At 37.5% G+C, this 19,640-nt stretch overlaps 1 protein-coding gene across 1 annotated transcript in view; it reads right to left on the bottom strand.

The window, feature by feature from the left end:
* Positions 1-19,640, bottom strand: part of LOC129364191 (carbohydrate sulfotransferase 8-like) — a 182,007-nt gene that overhangs the window by 147,294 nt on the left and 15,073 nt on the right. The window contains exon 2 of the mRNA XM_055036684.1: positions 6,221-6,720. Within this exon, the coding sequence (XP_054892659.1) occupies positions 6,221-6,246 (26 nt within the window). The 5' untranslated portion in view covers positions 6,247-6,720. The remainder of the gene's footprint in view (positions 1-6,220; positions 6,721-19,640) is intronic.

Raw genomic sequence — 19,640 nt, 5'->3', positions numbered from 1 at the left:
ATCCAGAGCTCAGATAAAGGAGCATGGTTGGGAACTGTCAAATTTACAGAGTTAACTTGTCATATCGAATGTGTCTGGGGTTTCTTTTACTCTCCGATACACTCTCTTACATCATAATTCGCAGTTTTATACATATGAAAAATTACGCAAACTAGATGGTAACATTATTAAAGAATTTTCATGACTTTTAAGACAATACTGCTTTATGCAGGTCCCGAGTGCATCCCATAGAAAACACAGAGAGAATGACAAACCACCACTAAGGCACACAATTAGTCAGTTAATGTGACTGTGGTTAGAGAAACTCCTGCACCCAGAAAGGCCATTCAGTGACAGAACACAATGACTCTACAAAGAAAAGCCTCTCCTGAGATCATGTTTCTGTGGGGTGCTCACAATCAAAGCTCATTCAAAAAAGTAATAAACTTAACAATTAAAAAAAACACAGTGACGCTCCTTGGTTAGCACCTAAAAGGAGGTGTTAAACACAATTACCTTCCCTCTTGTAGTCCCATGACTGACCTATTTCATAGCCAAATTGATTTAGTCTAGTCTTCAGGCTACAGGTCTGAGCAATGGGCTGTTCTAACTGGATTATGCTACCCACAATGAACAGTGGTGCAAACAATAACAAGGTTTGACTAAATGTAAAGTATTTTGTAATTTTCCAGACCAATTTTCCAGACTGCAGCAGTATATAATCAATACTGCTGCAGTCTTCATTCAAACAAGTTAGAGTCCCATGGCCAACTTTCCCTTTATTTGGCTGAAGATGGGCAATGTTGCTATTTTCAGTCAGTAACTTATTGATATTCAAACTGTACTGCAGGAAATATTTACTCTTTTATGGCGTTCTCAGTCGCTATGCATTAATTCATTGACAATGCCTGTCCTGAACAAAACTTGAAGTTGTTAAGAAATAAACTTTAAAGGTTCCTGTGCTTCTCAGTACTCCTGGTTTTATAACCTAAAATTCAACTTGGTGTCAAATCAGCACTTAGCTATCTTGAAGTACTTGCCTGATGTGTCTTCAGAACACTCTAATATGAAATAAACATGTGAAATGACCATGTTGTCTTCAGAGTATTAAGTAGAAAAGGCAATTAAAGTTTTCAAATTACCTGGAGACCACTGAAAGCAATGGACTTGTGTTAGTTTCCAGGGTAACTACAAGAATTTTAAAAAAACAGATGATGCAAACACTAAAACCGAGCAACAATTTTCATTTTATTTTCCTTTTATTTGTTATATGAGGTTGAATAACAAAACAAATAAGGATTTTTGCTTCCCGGGGACAATGTTTTCCCTGAAAAAATGTCAAATATTTACTGATCTTTCATCTGTATCACTCTTCATTGTGGATTTGATGGCATGTAAAAATAAGGTTCTGATCATGTACTGTACATTTTGACATTTATTTTCAATTTAACATTCTGAATTGACACCATGTTGTCTTTAAGTGCTTTTCAAAAGTTTTCCACATTTTGCCTCATTCTAACAAAACGTTTCATGTAACACATGGCAGGTATAAAAAAATCACAACTGCATATATATTTGTAAAAAAAATAAATATTATATCCTTCTGTTTTACAGTTATACACTGATTTGTAATGGTCTATTATCTAAGGGTGTGGCACTGTAAAGCAGCAAAATCAAAAAATTAATTGATAGGATGAATACTTCTGCAAGACAGTGACTGTTTTGAGCCTTTGAAAAACTGCACTTTTACAATACAACGGATGTAATAGTTAATCAAAAGTTTTACTACCATGTCTTAAGTGAATTAAATAAGCACACACCAATTGCCTATACTTGTTTATTTCTGATCAGGGTTGCGCAGGAACAGGTCCATATCTCCTGTGGTCACTGGGCAAGAGGCATGTTTACCCTGGACAGGTTGCCAGTACATCACAGGATAGCACAAAAACATGCTGTACAAATAACCATGAACACATGCGATGCTAATTTTGGCAATATAAAGATGCCAATTGAGTTAATGTGCATGTTTTGGGGTTGGTAGAGGAAGCCAGAGTACCTGGAGACAAAATGGTTGGGGAAACCATGGGAAAACCTCTAAAATCCATGGAGAAAGGTTTTAAACTCAGGACCTTCATATTAAAAGGTAAGTCATAAACCCAGCAGAAATTTTGCCAAAATTTGCTCCAGGCCATTTTGAAAGATTAAAAGAAAGTTTGACTCCTTTGGGGCAAAATACACCAACCGAGGAAAGAATTTTGAACAGCATTGTAAATATTAAAACCTGACACAAGTCTAATTTCAGCTGAGTTCCTGTTTAGAAGACTCCAGATCAGCACCTGCTGGAGTCTTCATGGGTTATTGCGCATCAAAACATATTAACTATAAAACAGCAGCACATGTTGCTATGTTGTATAGCAAATGTGTTTTGATGTCGAGCAATAAATTCTCAATAAAGATGCCACAGGGTGAACAACATGTGCAGACAGTCTATCGATCCGGTCTCCTTTTAGGGCGTCCCACACATACACACACGCAAACGCACACACAAACGCAAAATTTCACTTAAGAACAGAGCAACAAAGCCTCTGTTTGATTTCTGAAATTTTACTCTTTTTTTATAATCAATGTAACGCCAACACTCAATTGGATCGAACATATTCACTGAAGTGAGAACTGTGGCTCTTTTTCACTGTGAGAAAGGAAACCAAAGCTGCAGTACACTCACAGTGACACGCTCATGGGGAGAGCCACTCAGAGGCAAGCACTGATTCCTAGTTGAAAGTGTTTAGGGGGAGAGACTCGGCAACATAGACAGACCATATTTATAGCCAGGGAAAGAAATAATTCATTGTGATCAAAGTGCAGATCATGCTCCATTCCATCACAGAACAGATGTGGCAGAATGAAAAGAGCTTTCTTTCTTCTCCACCTGCTCTCTAGTGGCTTCCCAAATGGTAACAGTGAGGCAACTTTATCTGTGTGAAGCCTCTGTGTGTTCTCCGCTTGCTCTCAGGTGGCTTCTCTTTAGACGCCTCAAAGTGGTAACAAGCAGCAATAAAATAAGCGTGAGAAAAAGCCTCCCACATGCAACATGTTTTTAACATCAGTGTGATGACTGAATATCAGAGTATGACCCTGCAGCGGGATGGTGGTGAAACTGAAGTGCTTAGATTTGAAGCAGATAGCCCAGAACAAAAAAAAAGGTAAGGTCGAAGCTTCCAGAATACTTTAAAGGAGGCTTAATATTAAATGGACTTTGCACAGGTGTATAGCAGGTAACACCAAAGACAACAAAATGACCAGGCATATCCTACACCAGTTTTCCCCTCCTTCCTTATTTGACTTTACTCCCTCTCTTCTCACACAACATTTCCCACACATTTTATTCCTTTGTTTTGTTTTTCCTCCAGTGTTTCCTCTTCCTCTCTCTCTGCAAACACGCACCAGCAGACACATGCAGAACTGCATCTTCCAGTCTCATTTCTCTCTTTCTCTTTCCCTCCCACACTCAAACATTCATGCAAGCCTGTTTCTTTCTCTTTTTGTATTGCCCGTCTTTGACTGTTTTTACTTTCCTGTCGCTTCCTTCAGCATCGACACACTGCAGAGGCTGCCCTTCATCTTCTCTTTCATTTCTTCCTCCTCCCACACTTTTCCTATCACTACTTTCATGCAGTGGAACCCTCATAGAGGCGCCCATATAATTCTCTCTCGAATTCTCTTCCTGCCCAATCACTCCCTAAAACATGCTCATACTCTCTTCCTCCTCTCCAGTTTCTTCCTCACGTCTCTCATCCTCTCTCCCTCCCACAACCACGTGCGCACACAAGCAAACGACACCGGCCGTCCAGCTTCCCGGACTCCCAGCTGGGCTTGGACAGCCCTCTTCCTCTGGCCTTTCTGGGCCATCTGGAGTGCAATGTCCCTGCTCTGCTGGTCTCCTGCCAGCAGCCGAGCCTCCTGGGGATGAACGCAGCATCTTCAAGCACAATTTGTACGCGTCAAAGCTCTGCTGTGTGTCCGGTGACCCATCTGAGTGAAGTCATTGAGTCTTGAATTTTCCTCCTCAAAGGAGCCTCATTCTGCTTTGATGACACCTGCACCGTGTGTCCAACTGCGAGGACAATGGCACAGTAATTGATTAAAGCTGCTGTGCAGCCTTATTAGCAGTTACTGCTCTGTTTATGGTCAAGTTGATAAGTTGTCCTTGCATAAAGAGGGAATGTCACAATTTGGCTCAAAAGTCAACCATTAGGAAAAATACACCATTCACCTGCATAGAACTAAACGTTCAGTAGGTATATCGTAGAATATTATAACTCATTTCATTTAAGAAAGGTAACCACATTTGGACATGCAACATCCTCAGTTGAATTTTTTGGTCAGAGTAGAAAAGGTGTCTGGAAACAAGGCAGCCTACAAACATGGCTGAATTACACTAGTTAAATCAGGAGGACCGAACCAAAACTCCTGCGAACTAAAGCAAATTCAAAATATTTCCCCATCACACTGTTTAAAACGCACCGTTCCTGCTGGTAATTTTCTCTGTCTGTGGAGCAACGAGTCACACAGTGCTGCTCTCCAGCACTTGTTGCTGGGTAAAAGACTTCTACTCTTTTCCTACATTACTCAAAAAACAAAAGAAAAAAAAAATCAGTTTCATTTTCACAAAATAAAGGATGTCAATAAATGCTACATGTAACTATCCTTAAGCCTGTTGTTATAAATAACTTAACAAAATTTTGATTGACCATTTTATTGAAAATCCTCTTTCGTAGCAGAGGAACATTTAACTTATGTACATTCAGTTACCTACTGCTCTATGATCGCTACATAAGGCTGCAATTTGCACCGCTATCTGAACTGTTTATTCTTTTGATTCAAACTTCTAAGTCCTATTCAAAAACTTCTCATTACATTATTTAATGTGTGTTTTTCTTATTTATCCATTTTACTTTTAGGTGACCTGAACTGAAAGACTACCTGTGAACATTTTTCCTTCAGCCTAAACCTACAGCTCAATGTGACATCAAAACAAGTGTGATGAAAAAGAAATCAGCAATAAAGATTCACCAGTCACTCTCATACTGATGCCTTGTAGGTCTGACCTGATAATTATAATTGTCCTGTTGATTTGAATAAAAACAAAACAGATTATGCAAGACATTCTGTATATTGCTATGTTATTTTGAGAAATTATTGATGCTGCTATGAAATAAAACGCCAATTAAATCACAATTCAAATGGAGCAAAAAAAAAAAAAAAAAACGAAAGAAAATTCAGTAGCATTAGATTCACTGACAGCAATTTATATTCTTTAAATCAGATAAGTGTCAATATACAACTTCTGTAAAATTCGCAGGGCTGGCCTGCTAATTTGAACTGTGACACAATATAAAATAAAGAAATTAAAAGACTATCAGAATTAACTAAAAAATGCTTTAAGCTGCTTATGTCTGGGCCAAGGGGGTAGAGATTGAAGTGTTTAGTTTTGAGAAAATAATTTTAAATTAAAAAAAATGATAATAATAGTAATCCTCAGATTTTGACCTAACAAACATCAGACAGATCTGATCAAAAAATCTGCCAGTTCCAACCTCCTACCCCTGCCAGATCGATGCATTTTTAATTAGTGATTGTGGAACAAATTGCTCAACTTCATCTCAATGAGAGTTTTTTTCTAATCTACTAGCAATTTGCGAGTTGGACACAATAAGACAGAGAATGTTGTGTAAGGTGGATGTGAGTAACGTGAAGTTTTAGGTCGCAGAGACCAACAATGCACTGGGTTTCCTCCTTTACCAAATAAAAACACTTAACTGTTTATAAAGTTCTTAATGCAGCAATGATGGATTGGACAAATAAAACATTTAAAGTTGTTCCAACTTATTAACTCCAAACTTGCTATGCCAATTAATTAGACTCATTCATATATAAGAAAGATGTCCTTAGACATCTTTCTTTAAAAAGAAAAAGAAAAAAAAGGTTAAATTCTAAATTATGGAAACTTAAAAAAAAATAAAGGGAAGATACAATAACAAATTGCATTTCTGAATTGGCTATGAAGTATTCAGGAGAGAAACTTTGTGAATCTATTGGTTCAAACTTGAATAAAGGCAAAGCATAGGTAACAGACACAGAATCACATAGTTTTAGCCTACATTCGCTTTAACACAGCATATTAGCTGTTAAAACTGTTAACCTCCGTTTCTTACACTCCAAAGCACATTACAGGACTCACCTAATCAAAGCTCCAACATCTACCATGACGCTGGGGAACAAAGTGAGACTGTCTCTCCTCTTCTTCACTAGTTGATCAGCCGAGCCCACCCGTTTCAGCACCGCGGAAAGCGCGTCCTTTCCTCGTTGGGTCCTGGCGGGGCGGGAGATGGCGCAAGTTTACCTACACAGCCCGCTGCTGCTGCAAACGCGTCGACGCACGTCTTCTCCAAGTTTGATGCCTCCCCGTGAATTCTCTGACATGCCTCGCCCGATGCTCCTCGGTGGCTTTCAGGATGAGCGCGGCCAATCACAATCCTTCGCTCACTCGTTCTTTTTACTCTCACATCTCTGCGCATCCCAAGCCGCGGAGAGTCTCCGAGGACCGGCGCCTGCTGTCTCGCCTCCGGGCGGGGACGCTTGCAGAAACAAGTGACTTTACAGGAGCGGCTTCTCCCGCTGCTGACGGCAGGCCATCTTCACTTTGCAGGGCTCCTCTTTGTCTTCACGACGATGGAGACACTGATAGAAAAAAGAAAGAAAAAAAGAAAAAAAAAGAGATGGGAGTTGCGAATTTCCTCCCGCACATCGACTGGCTGTAGAGGAGCGGAGCAGCGGGAGCAGGAGGAGTGTCTTCTAATAAAGACTCTTCTAATACGGACAGTAATGTTCCGACAGGCATTTTGTCCAAATGACAGAAACAATGGCGCTCTGCGAGAGTTAACTGGCTCATCTTTCTACAGACATGCAAGAAGTCTGTTATTGGTTTATTGTGAGGTTGGTCTGATGTGAAGTTTTATGTTGAAACACTTAACAAGAGGATCAAATCGTTAATATCACAATTTAACTCTTCATCCCGTTAAGACCACATTTGATCATATTAAATCTTAAAGGTGGCTAGATTTCCTGAACAATATCCACTTGTGAAAATCTTTCCAAAAACATTTATGAAGTTGCAACTGAAAAATTTCAGTCACAAACGCACAGAAATGTATATTTATTTGGAATTTCTTTTGCAGAAAGTCATTTGATGCATAATTATGGAAATAAGTTATTCAGTTATTTTGTGCAACTAGAATATAAAGCAATTTGGTTCTTACTTTCTTTAGAGATTTTGCCATGATTTTGAAACAAATGTTTTCTTCTCACAGAAGGCAAAATAATTGATGTCAGAGTTTATGTAGTTCACTCATTTTCCCTTCTGTGCATCACCATCGGTTTCCACATCCTGGTAACCATCAGTGTCATTACCTTGAGAAATAATGAGCTTTTGTTAATATAACACAGGCTGGGCTACATTCAGCTCACCTTGGTGGTGACTCCAAGTGGAGCAAAGATTGTAGCATGAGTTCAGCTTTTATTTTCTTCTCATTCTTCTCCCTCTCTAAGGCGTTGGCCTGCCTTAATCAGTTTTTATGTATGTGACTGTTGCCAGTCTTATATGTTCTGGCAACTGAAAGATTTGCCAGAACCTCACAATAAACCAGTAAAACATACCATGTGGTGTACGTAGTTTTTTTTTTTTTTTTTTTTTTGAGGAACAACTGAATATTTAATCACGTCTCTAATTAGTCAAATGCACCCTGTTAAATTGAACATTTGTACATTTTAATCTTCTTTTTTTTTGTCACCCTGGAAATATGGCAATGTTCACAGAGCAACCTATGCACCACAAAAAAACAAAACAAAAAAACTAATCAGTTTTCAAAATTACAGTATTGAAATAAATTTTCTTTCACTCTACTGAACATGTTATTACACTAAATTTTGCTCTGTATTCAACAAGTAAAAAAAAACATATTTAAACAGTCAAAGATCTCAAGTGGTGAAATTTTAAAGAAAAAAACCTGCACTGTATGTTTAAAATATGCATATTTTTAGTTGTAGTTGTGCTTTTTAGCAGGACAAAAGCGTAAACACTGACAAGTCCCACCATTTTGAATGTTGAAGTTACAAAGTGGCGTACTGTCCCAATTCTCAAATTATTCCACGTATGTAACCTGCACACTCAAACCTTTATGTGCAGTTTGACTGAGTCCCAGTTCATAGAGTAGATTGCACCCTGAGTATTGTCACTCCTCTTGAACCTCATGCATTCCTTTACAAATCATTAGTCTCTTCTTGCTTTATTGTATTATAATATAATTGAGCAATTTTTTTGCTCAAATAGTTGTAAATCAAATGTGTATTAAATAGGTATTTGCTTCAAAGCAATATTATTACCTAAAATTGTGGTCCTGGTTCTGTTTGAGGTGCCAGGACTCAGTGAAAAACATTCAGAAAGGAAGGATATAAAAGGAAAGTATGACCACTGGCTACATTAGATGCTGCTAAACCAATTAAATGTGGCAAGTAACCAAAGCTGGTCCTTTGCTTTAATGAATTTATGAATAAAAAACATTCTGTAAATTTTGGATAGAGGCCAAATATTGGGAGAAACAAACACACTGAGAGGCTGTTTAAAACAAAATAAATCTCAGAAGCATCAGCATTGAATTCATCCTCCAGAGCTACAGGTTGCAGACCCCTGATCTAGTAGATTAAAACTATCTCAGTACAGCTAACGGTAAAAGTGCAGCACCTTTATTTTTTTTATTCATTGATAAATAAAAACTGTGAAGATAAAAAAAATATATATATATTTCAAGGAACCAATTAGTTACGCTTTCTGAGACAGCACATATATCACCCAAAGAAACTGATTTAGTGTTATTGCCTTAGTACATGGGCCATAACTGGGAAAAAGAACTGTTCTACAGAGGTGCTAGCATCTGTTGGCCCCCATCTACAACCATCATGCCAAAGAGAACCTTTGGAGGAACATGCAAAATCTATGCAGAAACATAGCCGTGAGCAGCATTTTAAACCCAGGACGTCATTAAATGGCTCTAACAACACAAAATTAAGTTGGCTCCCATCTTGCCACCTCTTTCTGGAGGTGTCCCTATATAAAGACAACCCCAACCCCCACCAACATTTAATAGTTAGTCAGTGGATGCTTGTGCTGTTTTGTCTTAAATTCATAAATAAAAAATATTACACAATATATTATGGCCTCCATATTTGGCAAATAGAGAAAGGCTGTATTTTGAAATCATGGAGGCTAAAATCAGTGTTGTCTGCCAAATCTGAATAGAAGCCGAGACAAAAATTCTGTATATATTTGGAAAACATAAAATTACTGACTGTTAAGGTTGTTAGTTAGCAAATCTACAGTATGCTGGTGCCTGTTGACCAACTCCCAACCAAGCCAAAAGAAATAAACTGAATTTACTAAATAAAGTAAATAACTTCTTGGATCAGGAAGTTCAATTAAAACTATAGCATCAACATGAAGACGCTTTTTTGGAGGGATATCGGATGGCTTTGGGCAGATGGGAGGCAAAGGTAGACTTTCGTGTGTGAAAGTCTACCTGCTGGCTGAACACACCCAATTCAAATGTGGAGTTTACCATTGATTTGAGCATGACTATCGTGATTTGCAGTCCTGTCAATCTCTCCACTGTGATGAGATCAAAGCTCCACTTCAGCACGTTTGCTTTGCCAAATTATGCTGGAATGAAATGTAATAAATCTCCGAGCCAGCACACATTCATCAGCCTTGAAAAGAAAGCTCACACAATGAGCTATTTCATCTGGCACTGATTCGAACTAAAACATTTTGCCCAGTCATTTTCTGTAAAAGACGAATGCATCATTGGGACGGAAAAATAGAGCTTTAATGAAAAGAGAAAATAGGCCTAGGAGATGGATATCAAAAGACAGAATATGCATACATTGTCTCAGATTATTTTCATAACAATCAGCAGAAATGCTTTCTTTAACCATTTTTATTATTATTAAAATTTTCAATATTAGAAAATGACAGGGACTGTTCATTTATCTCTGTTTGAAACATATTTTTCAGTTTGTTCCTAACTGACAGCTACAAATCCTTTCAGACATCGCAGATCTCAAAGAACCAGACGAGCTTATTTAATAAAAGCTACTGATGCAAAGCAGGACATCACATGCTTATTAAACCGTTATGTCTGGAAACACATCAAAAATTAATCTTTGTACATAACAATGTTTCAAAGTATGTATGACATGTTGCGGGTCCATCAGGCTCCCACCATTTTCTATCCTTCAGTTAGTATTACATTTAGTCAGTTTTTGTTGTGACATGCTTCATATCAGGGTGTGGCTGCTGAGAAGCTTCAGAGGGTCTAGCAGTCATGGCTGACACCTCCTCTTGCTTTTCATGACTTGAGTACACCCCCATCTGCTGGTGCTGGGCAGCAAAGAAATTTCATTTCTAAACTTAATATGGTTGCAGGGGTTTTGGTTGCAAATCCAAGAACAGCAATGCAGACACTGGAAAGACTTTGCTATCCACAGCAACAAAGCATTGGCTTCATTGTGAAGCTTCTTTCTGTTTTTTCTTTTTTGTTTTTGTTTTTTTCAAATTGACAAAGCTCCCGCATGTAAGTGGGGCAGAACATTGCCCAAGTCCTGAAGATCTGAGAATCACTATCCCAGCAGATGTTGCATGTCTCTGCTGGAATCATGCTGTTTTACTGCGGCTGGTGTCTGCAGACCTGACTGGAAAACACAGAAAAATGCTCAGTCAGACCTGTTGCATTTGAATCAAATTAGATCTTATATTTTTCAGATAATTTTTAAAAAAATTAATATACTATTATTACTAATTCATTTCAAAATGTAAAACTCAATTTTTCTGCAAAGTTATATATTTCAAGAATTTATTATTTATTTAAGTGAAAATGCTGAACCATTTAAATTTTAAGCCTGTATTTCTGCCACTTATGAAGATTTATTTATTTTAAGGTTTATTGGCTCTAGTGGCCTTTATTTCAAAGTAGTTAGACAGGAAAGAGGGTAATGAGAGAAGGACATGTGGCAAATGTCCCCAGGCTGGGAATTGAACATGCGACCACTGCCACAATGTTGTGTTTTCGAAAAATACATCATTTAAGATTAGAGTATTAAGTCAGACCAATGAGAACAGATTTGACGTTAATACAAAGATTAATCTGTAAGACTATTTACAGATGGTTTTTTTTAGAAGTACCTTTAAGGAACACATATTTTAATTTATTGTATATGACTGTAGCTAATAATAAAAAAATACACTATTACAACAAACCAATAGCAAGAGTTTTAAAAACAGAAATGCTATTATGACCCACACAATCACAGGGATGACAGGTGACTATTAAAACCTGGACTCAAGTCTTTTACCCAAAAGGTCAATAAATAAATCACTTGTTTAAATAGTGCCTTGTTCTATGAGTTCCTTCAGTGGAAGGAAAAGCCGTAGGAGAAAAGGGAGCCTATAAGCAACAAGGATAATAGCACCCTAAATGGGGAGTTAGGATTCAAGAGCTTTAAGATGCCCCATACTCTGACATATTAAGGACATGTGCTATGGCTGAAGCATTCCTTGTGTTAAACCACAATGTCAGAAGTCTCTTACACTGGAGAAGGATAAGCTTTCTTCAACAAGATGTGACCCCTGCAAGGATAAGTGGTACAGCCAATGAATGGATGATATTCATTTTTTTTAACTTATATACCAAAGATCAACTCAAATAACTTATTCATTTGTCGTTCCAATGACAGTGACTAGGCAACAAAAGCAGGTGTCATTTTAAAACATGGTGGGATATAAAGTGTCAGGTTGTCTTATGTGCTTTAATAAACCTGTTTTCTGCAGAATGGCCAGAAGCTGATGAATTTTGAAGGTTGTGAGTTTTGACTCAATTCCCTTGCCAAAAGACAAACAACCACCTCGTGGCTCTCTCATCAGTTTCATCCTCTCAGTGCTCATCGCTCATCCAACTCTGGCATCTGGTGTTGCTCATAATCAATAGTGTAGGGATCTGAAGTCTCCCTGCAGCAAACAGATGCCATTATATGGTACCTGCAGAATATTGCTGTTATCGTGGTCCAAGTGATTTTTTTCCTTATCTTATAGCAGGTTACTGAGAGCTTCACACTGTCATTCATAGCACTGGCTATTAAAAAGGAGAAGTTATATTTTTTATTTACCAAGCAGTGCCTGTACGTCAACAGTACCTCATCTGCTTAAAAAAAGTATGGATTTTGAAGTGGTAAATGATTAATTACACTTCTATACAATCTGTATCCAAAAGTCCAATACATCCTTATATAATCCCCAACAAGCCTATTACTGACTCAGCAATGGCATATTTCTGCAGTGCTCTAAATTGCTCTTTCGGCCCAACTGCCCCCTGATTGATTTTGATAAATGGGCATGAGCAACAGCTTAATAAGTTACAGTGGCCAGAATACAGCCAGGATTCCCCCATCAAAGCAGGCTGTTTTTCTCTTTGCTATTGACTGTTACACAGCATACAAACGTCTCCAAAGTCATGCAGGTCACAGCCTCGAAGGTTTGCTGTGTTTTCACTGAGGATTCTGAGGCCTCCGGTGGAGTGGTGATTTATCAGAGTAAACCAGCAGAACAGAAAAACACGGATTTCTCAAATATTGGGGGCATTGGGTTTTCATGCTTCAGTCTGAATCAAAGTAAAACATAAAAGATACAACAGTGTTAATGGTCAAAGGTTTGAATTAAACATTGCATGAAACAACATGATAAGTAAAAAATACTTTGAGAAGTGACACATTAAAGAGCTTTTGGGATAATGAGGAAATAAGAAAAACGACCACAATATAATAAATGAGATTTAAAAAAAACAAAGGAACATCTGGTTTCTGTAGCTCTAGTACACCAACTGAATAATTTCTGATAAGCACATTTCAAAAACATGTACCTCTTAGTAAATTTGACACTATTTGCATAAAAAAAATGTATCAAATTCTATGAAGTCTGGATGTCCACAAAAATCTGGACTGCAGGTGGTTCAAAGAAAGGAAGAAAGAAAAAAGGAAGGATGGAAAAGAGAGACAGAAATATTTGATTTTAACATGTATTTTTCACCAAACAGAAAAAAAAAACATGCTAACATTTAATGATTTAGACTAGAATGGATTGGAAGATAAATATTTTAATGGGGAGTTGATGTTCTTGTCTGTTTTAATAATGCTCAACATATACGTTGGTACTCATGAAAAGTTAAATATATATAAATATACATATAAAGTTTATTTCTGGTACCATTACCAAGCAGTACAAGACTAATCTCCACTGCAGCTGAAATGAAGAAAGAGCTTTGAAACTTTATCTTGCAATCCTCAGATGAAGATGAATGCATTTGTTCTGCGCCTCATTTGAGGTTTTGAGGACACACTAAGCTGGAGTCAGGCCCTGATCAATTGACAGGCAAGGCGCTGCGTGGGCAGCCAATCCCCAGAATGAATACTCCTATGTCTGGATGTGGAAGGAGAGCATTGGACTGAAAAGATATTTAAGACGGGCGAGCTACAGTCTATGCATTTTACTCTCTGTGTGCTTGTCATCTGCCTAGATTCAGACAGTAAGCTCTGGGTGATGCTTAAACATTCAGAGGATTCCATGGCATTTGAAGTTGTTTTGTGGAATAAGGCGTTTCTCAATGTTTTGGCTTGCATTTTTATTTCTACACAACACTCTTTTCCTTTACCTCCAGACTCTGCCTTTGACCTCTTTTTGTTTGGAGAGGATAATAAACAGCCCCAGTGGCTCCAGGCTTTGGTTTCTGTTGCTGAGCACCTGCCTGCAGGTGAAGCGCTTTGGGTTGGCTTTATTTTGGGGATGGAGGATTCATGAAATAGACAGGATGGCCTGTCTATTTCAAAACAGGGAGAGGTAATGAGTTGTGGGCCCCAGGTCTCCTCCAGACATATATTTGACTCAAATATCTGCCAGGCCTTACCTCCTGCCAGCTAACTGTTCTTCAGGAAGAGACTGTCTTAAAATGAACAGTTGCTATTGATTTCCTGTTGTACACAGTCTGATGCATTCTCACCAGAATGCAGCTATCTGTAAATGTGCTTTCAATACCAGTTTTGGCAAAAATAAATAAATAAAATAAAATAAATTGAGAAAAATCCAAATGCATGTATGCATGTTCATGTTAGAACTTCTCAATTTTATGTAGATAAAACATTTTGGACAAATTATCCATACTTGATTGCTGGATTCTGTTTGGAAGGTATCTGTAGTTGCTAAAAAGTGAGAAATACTGAATTTAAATTTCCTTTAAATTTTAAGCTAAATCCTGAAAACAATCTTCTAAAATAACTTTACAAATAATTGGCAATGCCAGAAAATTTAGCTGTTAGCATGTCATGGCAGTCGTACCTCCATCATACAGCAACAGTCTTCAGTGAGAAGCTTCTTTGGCATTGTTGCAAGACTGATTCCCGTGAGATCCTCCCTGCTTACAGCACCATCATTTACAATGACGCTGAGGATACTTGCATGACATAACTTATGACAATTCAATTGTAATATCCATTTGGGATATATTAAGCATTTTTTATTTAACTGAATTGAACTGAAATAAATTAAATCAAATCAAATTAAGCTGAATTAAATTTAACTAAATTGAGGGGAGGGTTCACCTAAATAATGTTCCTAAATATATTAATGAAACCTATATTTAAATCTATATTTAAAATAATTTTGACGGGCTATAAAACAGTTTTGTTTGACAGAACAGGCTTGTTTGAATTTACATTCTCTAGATCTGAGTTACATCTAGAGCAAAATGCATTACTAAAGACGTTTTGCCATGAACACATGAACAGAAACTCTGCTGGCTAAAAACTGGAGGCCACTTATGAGGGAGAAAAATTGGTGGAAATGTTGAACTGTTGGCTGTATTGAAACTGGATCAGGAAAGTCACAGAAAGTTGAGTTGATCCTCTTCCTTTACGGTTTGTCTAATATTTTTACAAACAACAATTCAAGTCAAATAATCGTTTTCTGTAAAGGCAAGTCAACCATATCTTGCCGCTTGGGTAAGGTGCAGCGATGAGTCTCTGTAACAGTAAGCTGTTTAGCAGAGGATGATGCCACTGACCAGGGAGAAAGTGACAAGCAAAGCGCTCGGTCTCTTTTTCTTTTATTGATACAAACAGGATGCAACTCTCTCGTCTTTCTCTTTTTTATAGATGTTAATGCAAGATAATATAGCACATCTATTTACTATGAATGATGAACATCTAAGTTTGATCAATATTTTTCATCTTTAAATGAATCAATTCAACAGGGCATATTTCCACCCTCTTTCGTTATCTGCAGCATCTCTTATTGATTTAGAAACACCATTCCAATTTGATTACCACAGTCAACTACTATTTCTAAATTTCTGATGAAAAGCTTGCCATGTAGGATCCAGATTCTATCAATTGAAGTGAAAAATTAAAAGCCAAAAGTTATCTTTGTGTTTGTGGATCAGAGGACAACTGGAGCAAGATGCAAAATACTGGGTGCTTAGCTGGATGGATGTGTTTGTGTCAGCATGCATTTTCTGCAATCTGCTACATAAAACCAGTGCAGAAATGAAGAAAATAGTGTTAGCTAATTTATTGCAAAACCATGGATGCCCATGGTATTAATGTATCAAAAATCAAGCAAAAAGAATTACAATGTAGGGTGTTGCTGTCCATCTGAAAAGGGGGAATCTTGTTATCCACTCCATTTTTTAACATTGTTTGAATTATAAAAACCCAAATCAGTTTATCTTTACTTTCTTTGACACATAGACTGATGTGTCAGATTTCAGCTGGATTTTAAATTGCATGAATATCAGAGGAAGTGGAGGTTTGAGTGAGTGTTAGCAGACCTAGTCTATCCCTTGTGAATTCCAAGTTTGCAGCAGGCGTGGAGCAACTCATGCTCACTGCCAAAGGGAATGTTTTCTTGCCGCACTGCAGCTGCCAACTGCCAGATGAAACTGGTATCCCTGCATGCCATTACTTTAAAAGATGATACACCTCTGATTGCTGGTGCAACCAGGTCTAAGATATAGTCTAAGATGTTTAAACCAGGTTATAAAAATGTTCAAAGTGAAATTTTGATAGATTTTAAAATAACATATTGTATCATTCACAGATTTAAGCACGTATTTATAATAGATTTAATATATTTAAATAATTCATTTATTTTACAAAAAACTAGATGTAGCTAAAAACTCTAATAACACTGAATTGAATTACGTTCAGTGGATGTCAAATGTTTACACCCTGAAAAAATTTTTCTGGTGATGTGACAAATAAATTACCTCTGAAATTCTTCTACCTTTTATTTATACTGTAAAATTTAACTAATCAAACATGTAAGTGGAGAATATAAAATCTCCCCTGCGTATCCCAGAGCTGACAGAAATTCAAACAAGCCTGTCAAAATGTTTTGAAAAATATAGGTAGGCTTCATTGATATATTTAGTCTTACTTGGAAAACTATGGTAGGAACATAATAAGTCCATCCATCCATTTTCTTCCATCCTTGTCCCCAGTGGGTTCGGGAGGTGCTGGTACCTATCTCCAGCTAACGTTCGGGGCGAGAGGCGGGGTCACCCTGGACAGGTTCCCAGACTGTCGCAGGAACATAATAAGTGGTCTACTTTATTTCCCCTACTTTCTTTTGAAAACCCGCTGCCTTTCCTCATCTTAATCTTAGAAATGTTGATAGTCAAACTGACTTTTTGAGCTAGTTTTATTTACCAACATACACTGTGGCTCCATGTTTATAAAATTAGGGACTAGTAAATAAAGCAGAAATTACACTTTTTCCAGTTCTATAGCTTTTAGCATCAAGATAAAAAAAAAATGCTTTGCTCTGTAAGTTGTAAAAGGGTGGTAAAAGGATTTAAATTTAATCTCAAGTAAACATAAAACTCACTGTTCTCAACATGTTGACTCAACGATATTTGCCATTTCAATTGTAGGTTTGCCAGATTTATCTAGAAAACATCTTTTGTCCACAGGAGAACCCACAGATTTATGTTTAGTTTATGTTCATTTCAGAACTTTATTTTTGTCTGGTGAAGTCATTCATTTTTTTTTTTTTTTTTTTTATTTCCATGTATGCTGTGATATTGAAAACTAAAATCCATAAAATCCTTGATTTCATCAGTCCAAAACACATTCTCCTTCAAGGATTTGGGAGATTTTAGCCAAGCTAGTCTTGTAATCCTTCCTCTTGATCCAGAGATAATGAGAATACAGGAGTTATCATCATATGAAGAAATCTATCTTTGCATGCTATGCTGGCTTATCAGATTAACTATAACTGATTTTAAATGTTAACCAAAGCAGATGGAAAACTGAAACAAAATTTTAGTGCAAAGGGAACCAATTAGGATATTGATCCATGTTTTTTTTTTCAATCTAGCATGCTAAAAGCCATTTGTATATTTTTAGATTCTACTACATATAAAAAACGGAAGAAGAAAAGAAAAAAAGAAAGGAGTGGTAAACTAATGCAGCATTACAGGGTTTTTTTTTCATTAACACATATTGTGAATGATGCTAAAGCAGCCAGAAGGGCTCAGGGTGTGTGGGAAGCACTTCAAGATGGATGGAAACCCAACAAGAGGACGACCTTGAAAAACTGAATTTAACAACACAAAGCTGGAGGCTGTTTTGTTGGGTCTAAAATCCAAGTGTAACCATAAATGTGTCATTTTCTGTGTGGTTCCGGTGTCCTCAGTATTGCTTTGAGATGCAGAAGGCCATAAAAATAATGACAACTTTTAATGTGCAGGTTGGTTTAAAAATGTATTTTTTAAAAATTGCAATGGACCCAAGGTTGCTTCATCTTTCTGCAAATAGTTTCATCTCCAATCATGTTTTCTCTCAGTAAGGTCCCTCCCCCCCCCCACCCCAACCCACTTCCTCCCTCCCCCATGCATCACAGTTGGTAGTGCAGTAGATACCGCTTCAGTCCCCAAATCCCCTTAATGAATCTGAGGGATCCACAGGGCATGGCAAAAGCACTACTGGGCAGTCGTGGCACTGCAGTCATCTCCTTGGGAACTCAGAGTGTTATTTCAGCTCTTTCTAATGTACTCTGGGGCTCACACTGCATGATCGACCTGACCTAACTGAAACCACTTTATCCTTTCAGCTCTCTCAAAGAACCACAATAACAAAATCCATGAAATCTTAAAGCTTTTGAAATATCTGACATGGAGAAAACAACCATTGTAGTCAAATGACGTTTTTTGTCATTTTTGTAACACAATGACAACAGTTATTATTTGGGGAAAAAAAGGTAAGCTCTCTCATGCAAGTGGATGTGATCCCTGTTATTGACCACACCTAGAAAAGTGTCTGCTTTTAAAATCTCAACAGTGAACCTCAAGGGAGTATGAGAGCACAGTAGATTAAGCAAAGTGCTTTCTACAGTATGCGTGACATTTACAAAAACATGGTTTATAACTAAACTGATGCCTGTGTAGGAAACAACACAATTGAAATCACACAGTAAAGCTTCTGTTGTGCGTTTAGTAGGAGGATTACCCAAATTTCAAACACAGGTAAAATCACATTCGTTCTTTTTCAACTCATGTTACTAATGAAAAAAATATAACATCTACTGTGAAAACAAACTTGAAAGAAAGTATAGTTGAGATAGGTTACCAGCATATTTTCCCATAAAACTGAAGCACAAGGCAGACTCGCAATAGTGTTACAGGAGTATTAATGTTCACAGCAAGGGAAGTGGTGTCCCAGTTCTTTTTGGCTTGCAGATGGAGATGAAAGTGGAGAGTGTGACCCAACAAACATAGACAGAAAAGGAAAAAAATGAATCTATTCATCCACTGTAATTACTTGTTTGTGTTTGTAGGATCACAGTGGGGCTGGTGCCTGTCTCCAGCAGTCACTTGGTGATAGAATGAGTGCAACTTGGACGGGTCATAAGTCCATCGCAGGGCTACATAGAGACACAAAGGTCAGACTGCCACACAGTGTACACACAAAAAAAGCAATCTTCCTAAAATTAACCTAAACCTTTTGAGACTTTTGGAGGAAACTAGAGTGCCCAGAGAGAACCCACACACAGAAGGGGAGAAAATGCAAACTCCAAGTAAGTAAAGAGTTGGCAGCTGCAGACAAGCTGGTGATAATAGTCCTTATTCAGTTTATGAAATCTGTATTTCTGTCTTTAGATTTTAGAATTGAAACAAGTGTAAACACAAGGCATAGAACGTGAGTTCTGATGGTTAAAACATCAATACCCACATGCTTTAGTGGCATAAAGTAAATTATGGATTGGCCTGCTAGTGGCTGATAAAGATGCTCACAGCAGTCATTAAAGCCCTTTGGCTACTACTTGTGATTATACAATGTACATGTGCATTGACACCTTGATGCATCTGCATGATGAAGAATGAGCTTGCAGCCATGTTAATTTTGATATTGCAATTATTTTCAAACTTGTCGCCTTCTTACCCAACCAGCTTGGCCTCAAGTGACACTACTTTAGTTAGTTTATCATACTTATTTAGGTGATCTAAAGG

The sequence above is a fragment of the Poeciliopsis prolifica genome, unplaced genomic scaffold (genome assembly GCF_027474105.1).
Source record: "Poeciliopsis prolifica strain line A6 unplaced genomic scaffold, Auburn_PproV2 SCAFFOLD011, whole genome shotgun sequence".
Classification (NCBI taxonomy): domain Eukaryota; kingdom Metazoa; phylum Chordata; class Actinopteri; order Cyprinodontiformes; family Poeciliidae; genus Poeciliopsis; species Poeciliopsis prolifica.
The sequence above is the reverse complement of the archived record's forward strand: the minus strand, read 5'-3'. Positions and strand labels throughout refer to the sequence as shown.